Here is a 7,865-nt window from a genome sequence, read left to right as displayed (position 1 = left end):
CACCAACTCTTTCATATATATAAATTACAAATTACTCCAAATATGAACTTTCAGAAACTTACCTGTGCCTGAATTAAATAGTGAAAGTGCTTTTGGGGAAAAAAATCAGTTTAACTATGAACTATTAACTAGATTTTGAAGGCATTCGATTATTCAAACATGTTTAATATTTTATTTACTTTTACTTTTTACACTTCGCACCAATAAACAGATATTTGCTAATAGCAAAAGGTTCACAGAATACCATGCTATAGAAGGCTGTAAAAAAATATTATAAATTACAATGCGAGTATGTGGTGGAGATGATTCTTACCGCGTTACACAGAAAGTAGTTAAGATGAGTAACTATTGATATAGAGAAAACTTCCAAGAGGCAAAATAAAAAAGGGTTTATAATTACAGTACGATTGTAGATAAAGTGAAAAAGAGAGGGGGTTGAGGTTGGAGGGAGAATCCAGCATAGTATTACTATACATATATGACTGAGGGACTCAGTGAAGTCTTTCCCATGATTGTCATTTACAAAAGAAAATTCTATAATGTGAAGTCAGAAGCATACTAATTTAAGCGAGGTAATTGTATATTTGTGGGTTGTTCTTATCTCTCTCTAGATACTCCCTATCTATAAGGCTTTCTATCCTTTTCTTCAAATCAGCTGGTTTTATTGGGAATTTGAGCTGTTTCAGAAAAAAATTAGTTAGCAGTCTCAATCAGAAGTGGTCATTTGTATTTAATCGCACAACAAAAGCAAACGGACATTTTGATACACATCTATACCGTTGTTGTTGATAAATGAACCATTAGTTTTACCTGTTGGAAGAGTTCAGTGATAAGAAGGGTGTGACTAAGCACTTTTCTAGTCTTCATTATCCTCACAATAGCAGCATCAACCTGCAATGAACCATGTCGTTGTCACGAATGTAAATATGTTTACTACAGATGATTGAGCATAACAGACTTAACAGGTGTTGTATAAAGTGTAGATGCCAATGCATGAATGATCCTAATGACTTAACATGAAACTTGGATTCTCACGGGTTTCAAAAGGCATTTAGTAGTGCCCCAAACATATCCGATTGAAGATACCAGTGCACCAAACATTTAACTTCCATGAGAAGCCAAAGCAGTGCATCAGCTCAAGTGGGAAAAGGCATGGATAGAAAGAAAATAAACCTGATATTGACGGTCTTGGAAAACTCTCTCGGTGGTGCTTGTGTTCTCCTCGACTGTCTCCTTCAGCTGAATTGCATTCACCTGCAACCCATAACATTAAAATTAGTTTGTAATTTGTAGTGTGAAAAAAGAACCATGTAATAGTTAGCTAGATCACTAAAAACTTCCTATCAAGCATTCATCAATAGGCTGAAACTCTGGCAGAATGAAAACACATGACCACGGAATAGAATCATCCGATCTAATCCCTATTTTTTATAAGCAATAGGGTGGCACCTTTATACGGTAAAGAGGAGCCATAAACGTGTCATTGAAAACAAATGAATCATCATCCTCGACGTCTCTACCCTTGGGAATCTGTCATGGGTTCATTAAGGGAATTAGGAAATCCAAAAGAGATCTGATAGATCAAATTAAACATAATGGAAAGTTGGAAACTCTGCAAATAGCAAACTCACCTTTTGTAGGACTCGAACTTTTCCACATGCAAGTGATTGCAGAGTCCTTCTCAGTTCCTTATCCTCAATGCTAGTAGCATCTTTAATATCTTGAAAACTTAGTTTCTCGGCGTCATTGAATAACATTAGAACAACAGTCTAACACAGCCAATCATGGAGAATTAATAAATAATGGAAATGTACAAAAGACAAGATAGACTGCACAAGCAATGGAAATAATAGCATCTAAAATAATGGTTGTCAAAAGGCCAACCTGAAATAAGGACACAGCGAGCTCCTTTTTTCCTTTAGGAAACTCTGCCTTTAAGACACAATGACCTAATGAATTTTGCCACATCAGACGTCTTCCACTATATTTGCTTAGATAGAACTCTTTGAAAATATCCTGAGACAATAATATAGAAAAGCAAAAATCCACATCAGGAGAGCCACTCAAAAAGCACCAAGACTGCCCAACAGTCAAAAGAGCACTCATAGATAAACCTGGTAAACATTCAATTCATGAGGAAGTCTAACATCCATGGGTGGATATGTTGGCCAGTACCTGCAATCATCCAACAATTTAATAAAGGTTCTCCAAAAAAAATAAAATTCATCGAAAATTATTCAAGATCACGGATTTTTTTTTTTTTGATAAAACAAGATCACAGATATGATAGGTAAGAAACAATGCTTACCCAGTGGTTAAGACATGAACACTCATTTCAATCCCTGATGGTAGTTTTGACCTTGCCTGGGATGACTGTTTGAAGGATTCATTTATTTCTTTTGATAATTCAATGTCCTGCATTGAACAATTTTGAACATAGCTGTGAGTAGGTGTCAATGAGTACACTTACACACATTCATAACATCTTCCAGTAACAGAAAAAAAGAATAAAAAAAAAAGCAAAAGACAAAGAAAAGTGTTTCTTTTAACGAAGAGAACAATTGGTTGATTATTTCTCCATGTGACTTCTTTGGTTGATTAGATATTTAATCACCGGGTTTAATTCCATGTAAACAGGCAAGCTAAAGAGAAGACAAAGACAGGCAAGTATTGATGATTGCCATCCATTTTTTGCCACCCAAGCTTGGATGTGACAAAAAAAATGAAAGAACAGCTACAGAAGTACAGATTAAGAGTCCAAAATTTGAATCATATTTGAATAATAAAATAAAATAATTCAGAGGTACATGTACCTTAAACATTCCTTCCAGCTTATTTGTGAATTGACTGCCACACTCTGTCTTCAACTATAGTAATGAAAGGAAATTCTCAATACCAATAAAACTGATTCCAAGGAACCACCCATTTATCACAAAAACATAAAAATAAAAAAAAAATGTAAGAGAGAGGAGGGGCAGATTCTCAACCTTGGAGATCATAGATTCAAAAGAGAGTCCATCAGACAGTTTCATGAAGGATAAGTAAAAGTGTGATACCAGGACCATAATTGAAGTTACAACAGGTATAAGTAGGAGTAACCCCAACAATGAAACAGAGTATACCTGAATGAACCTGAATAAAACCAGGACTTTGTCAAGTGTACCCTCCAGTTCCTCTTCAGAAGTGCCCTTATTACCTGCTCGAAGCTTCTCATCCAAAAATTTGGCAATCAATTCTGCAGGTCGGTTCTGTCATCAAAATATAGCACGGGATCATTAGATGGTTGCTAATCACACTGTACAAAAGAATCTGACTTTAAATGTTATAGAATCACTGGACCTAAAATCTTAAACAGGTAACAACAAAAGGATCATTAGCTATTTTGACAAGCCCTCTAACTCAATGAGCTCAAGAATGGGTCTTGCATAATCTGATAAACAAATGGGGTAGAAATTCCAAAGATAATTTTGCATAGCAAACATGGAAGTTTGAAGTTATATCACATGATTGAAGCGACTCTAACACTAAGTGGGCTAAAACTAATCAGCTTAAGCTATACTGAGATATTTCATCATGTACCTGGCGGATATTGATAAGATGCTCAAATGCATCTTTGATAGTGTTACTGAATGCTTCATTCTTGAAAAAGCTTTGTTCCCATATTGTGTCAAGGGAAGCCTTAAATATGAGAAGGGATGAAACCATATCTTTATCTTTCTCCTCATCCATAACAATGCCCTGCCCAGTTCTCCTGATATAGGAACTAAGAGCTTGCCGCAATGACTCAAGTGCATTGACCCTCGAAAAAAGCGTGTACATTCTCTGAAGGTCTTCAATACGATTCGCATCCATAAGCATTGTAAAACCCTGTAATCAAAGAAATAGAATTATAGAGGCAGAAACCAACAAAAGAGACTTCATCAGGCACAGATAATCAGAACCTTGTCAAGAATGGCAGGTATATGACGTTCAAGAAGTTGCTTTTCTGCAGTAGCTATCAAGGCCTTCCTAGTACTTGCATCTAAATACAACAAACATCTCTCATGTTCCTCTTGCAATCTTGTCTGCAGAAATGAGAACAAAAGATATCAACACAATAAAGATAGTGTCGACATGTGAAAGATCTGAGTGTTTGACAAATGGAAAGAAGGATAACTTTTATGGTCAGACAAAGGCTAAAAGGGCAGGGCAAATCCATTTGCAAATAGTTACAAAAATGAGGACACAAAAATATCAGTAATTGCAGCCCTGTGCTTTTTGTCACCGTTGAATGAGTTGTAGTCCACCAAACAATCCCCCACCCCCTCTTTTTTTTCCCGCTGCCAAAAAAAAGAAAAATGACAATAATGAAAGCTGAATAATACAAGAAATTAGGGGAAAAGAAGCACCTCCACATGCTTCAAGTAATCTGGAGCATCTGATTGCTGCATGTATTTCATACCTTCAGCAGCATAAAATTCAGATGTGCATTCAAGGAATGGCTTCTCAAAGCTTTCTGCATAAATTCCCAGAGCAGTGAACATCTTCAAGAGATGGTTTAGGAGAGTTCTATCAACTGCTTCACCTAATCTGAAAAATCATGCATAATACTGCAAAATGTAAGACATGGAGTAAAATGAAGGATTCAATGGAATATATTACTTTTTCTTTTGTGACATTTGCTAGAGTTGGTTCTACATTTTTCACTTCAAATAGTGTTTGATATAACATCTGAGATGGGGACTTATATTTTGGTTAGGTGAATGTTCCTTAAGTGAAAGTTCCCCTTATTACTTCCAAACTTTTAAAAAAAAATGTGAAGGAAGGAGGAGGGTGGGAACTTTTACCCCTACCTTTGGTTATTCTAATCAGTAATTTTAGCTTGGAGAATGATATTGATCAGTATCAATTTGTTCCTATTTGAAAACATAGACCCAATGTATGCATTTCATACAACACACAATCAACAACACAATTCCAAAAAGGGAATGGGAGTAGAAACATAAAACCTTCGTTTGAAAACAGATAGAGGATTGGATTGACCTTTCACTTTCAATCATACGTAGAAGACCTGTAACAGTTTTGTGTTCCACTTCTTGACATAGTGAAAGGTGTTTGCGGAAAAGTTGCAATCCCATGTCCCATAGTGACCGTACATTTGTAGTTTGCTTCACATATGTCCTATCCAAATACAAGGCTATACCACGAATCATCAACATTTGATCAGAAAGATCCTGCCAACATCTCTCAACTAGAGATAGAAAAACAACCAAGTCTGGGCTTTGGCCAACTAAAGACTGCAGTGCTGCAGATATGTGTGTTTCACACTCCCTTTCAATCCGTTGGTAAAGATTCGCCCCCATTTTGTGAAGACACATATCACTTACAGCCTACAAACAAATATTATTAGTTAGCCAGAATTTATATTGAATGATGAATATTCACAGGGCCATACCGAAGGTGTCACGAAAAGAGTAAAAAAAAAAGTATTTTTCATGATTACCTGATAAAGCTTTTCCAGGTCACAAGAAAGATGTTGCTTTAAGAATATGGCTGAAATAGCTGATCTCACCGTTTCCCATGTATCCTCCTCAAAATTCGGTGGCATCGTTGGTTTACCTTTACAAAAAGAAAAGTTACAATTATTACTAATTCAATGCATACAAAGAATTGAAGCCAGGAATATACGTCAAAGAAGGAAAATAAGCTTGCAGTGTCAAGTTATTGGATGGAAGGCCAAGGCACAGAACTGGATGGAAGTGGTTAATACTTGATAGATACATCAGATTAGTATCTTTTACATAAAAACTAGATTTAATTGGATCTGAACCTACAAAAACCAGGTTGAACAAATTATTATTGTGTTAGCAAGCGACTACTTACTGAGGGGTGATTAAGAAGGATGGTAAGGAAATTAGAGGACCAACACCTCAAGTAGGCACCATGAGAATGTGGCAAGGGAGTGGAAAGGAGAGAGAATCATTTGTAAACACAGAGATATAAAGGAGAGGAAGAGAGAAGTAAGTAGAGGGAAGCAAATGGTGAGACCATGCCTGTTGAATTGTCAGGCCAGTCATATATCTTTTTCATTTTACATTTGCAAGATTTTATACTAATTTCTGTATGTAAGTCTCCCTTAATATTGCTATTATACAGATATCCATATCAAAGAAGAAGATTCAGTGGGTTAACTAAGAATTTCCTTTTATAATCTGTCATAGTTTCTGCCATCTGGCAGCAACAACACATGGGCCCATATAGTGGGGATATATTGCAGAGAACAATGGAGGTTAGTAACAGCTAACTTATTGGTATTCTTCCAAAATCAAACCACCCTGTACAAGATTTATCATCATTATCATGAGGATCGAAAGAATCAGTGAATAGAAGTAGAACTATCAAACAGTGTTTTGAAAAGCATTACATCAAAATTGAATATAACATGCCATAGGAAAGAGGCATTTGGCTCGTTAACAGCAAATGTCAATAAAACTACAGAGAAAGCTAGCACACATTATAGAGTACGTGCAAGCAATGAAAAGTTTCCCCTGCATAGACAGATGGACACATCTAGCTTTTTCAGCTTATAACTTGTGCTTATTGCTGCAACGCTGAAAATGAATAAGAGTTCTCTGGCTTCCAGTTTTGCTTCTCAAAGTTTATTTATTATGAATGTAACCAATGAACAAAATGTTATATATATGCTCTATAAGATGATTACCAATTAACAAACTTCGATTCAATTTCTAACCCAAAAATTGTATTAAGAACAAGCCATTAACATAACTCAAACCCCTAGTGTTAACTAAGCAGCTAAGAAATTCACTAAAGTAAAGCCCCTAACACAAATAAAACAACCCATTCATCACTCCCGAATCAACAAAATCCTCAAAAGGAAAAAGGACAAAAATTGAGGAGTATGGAACCTTTGCGGAGCTTGATGAGGAGCTTCTTGGCGGGTTGAGGAGGGGTGGCTTTCTTGCGGGACAGATTTGCAGCGACGGCGCCGCGCGCATTCTGGTCGTCGCTCTTGAGATCGTCGTCAAGCGCCATCGGAGAGGCGGCAGGGTCGAAAAGGGTGTCGTCTGGGTGCTGGCGATGATGGTGGTGATGGTGGTGACTGAGGGAGTTCTTGGAGTCGAGAGAGCATGCAACGGCCTGCGACTTGGCCTTCTTCATGGTTGCTGTAGCGGCGGCGGAGGAAGAGGAGGCGTCAGTGGATGCGGTGGCAGAGCGCTTAGTGGGATGAGACATGAAATGAAAAGTGATCAAGAGAGCATTGTACTTTGCGTTCTTTAATTTTAACTCTCTCTTCTTTGCTTCTCACTCTCTGGATCACACTTCCTCTTCCTCTTTTTCATTACAACGAACTACAAACCTAACCCTTTTCATAACTCATAGACATCATTAATTAACAAATATTTAGACATAATTATTTTTTTAGTTAACATAAGGCAAATAAGAATTAAAAATAGTTTATAAATATTTCGATCAATAAATTATTAAAATAGTGTTTAAATACTTGAGAACAAAACTAGTCCATGACATTTAAAAAAATCTCATTTATTTGACGAAATAGATATTCCTAAAATTATGAAATTAATATTAAAAAGACTTAAAAAATCAATCTTGTATTTTAACTAGTAATCAGTTATTTAAACAAGGTGGAAATTTGTGACATTTTAAAGTGAACCTGAATCATAATTGGGTTATTTTTATAGGATAACTTCATCATTTTTATTAATAAATACTAATTTTAAATGAATTTTTCACGACTATAAGTTTAAGGCACCCAGTTGTCTTTATTTTTAAAGAAGATCAGATATATTAGATAAATGGGATATTTATTTATTATTTTTTTTGAATTTGTTTTTGTCTTATTACAA

General features: G+C 35.9%; 1 protein-coding gene across 1 annotated transcript; it reads right to left on the bottom strand.

Moving 5' to 3' along the window:
• On the bottom strand, window positions 254-7,369 carry LOC107632056 (cullin-4). The gene is made up of 16 exons (XM_016335694.2): window positions 6,906-7,369; window positions 5,483-5,598; window positions 5,023-5,369; window positions 4,389-4,569; window positions 3,942-4,064; window positions 3,580-3,867; window positions 3,057-3,248; window positions 2,814-2,867; window positions 2,309-2,415; window positions 2,115-2,175; window positions 1,885-2,016; window positions 1,632-1,769; window positions 1,450-1,530; window positions 1,174-1,254; window positions 811-891; window positions 254-677 (listed from the first exon to the last, which is right to left on the bottom strand). Exons 1-16 carry the CDS (start codon window positions 7,231-7,233, stop codon window positions 564-566), a joined length of 2,424 nt encoding a protein of 807 aa, XP_016191180.1. The 5' UTR covers window positions 7,234-7,369; the 3' UTR covers window positions 254-563.

The sequence above is a fragment of the Arachis ipaensis genome, chromosome B03 (genome assembly GCF_000816755.2).
Source record: "Arachis ipaensis cultivar K30076 chromosome B03, Araip1.1, whole genome shotgun sequence".
Taxonomy (NCBI): Eukaryota; Viridiplantae; Streptophyta; class Magnoliopsida; order Fabales; family Fabaceae; genus Arachis; species Arachis ipaensis.
This window is presented reverse-complemented; position numbering and strand designations above follow the sequence as displayed.

Bases quoted from the DNA above. Each gene is read 5' to 3' on its own strand.
- LOC107632056 (XM_016335694.2), bottom strand. From the start codon at position 7,233: ATGTCTCATCCCACTAAGCGCTCTGCCACCGCATCCACTGACGCCTCC. The intron at 1,770-1,884 runs GTTGGCCTTTTG...TGGCTGTGTTAG, and splicing joins TCGCTGTGTCCTTATTTCAG to ACTGTTGTTCTAATGTTATT. The intron at 1,531-1,631 runs GTGAGTTTGCTA...AACCCATGACAG, and splicing joins AAGTTCGAGTCCTACAAAAG to ATTCCCAAGGGTAGAGACGT.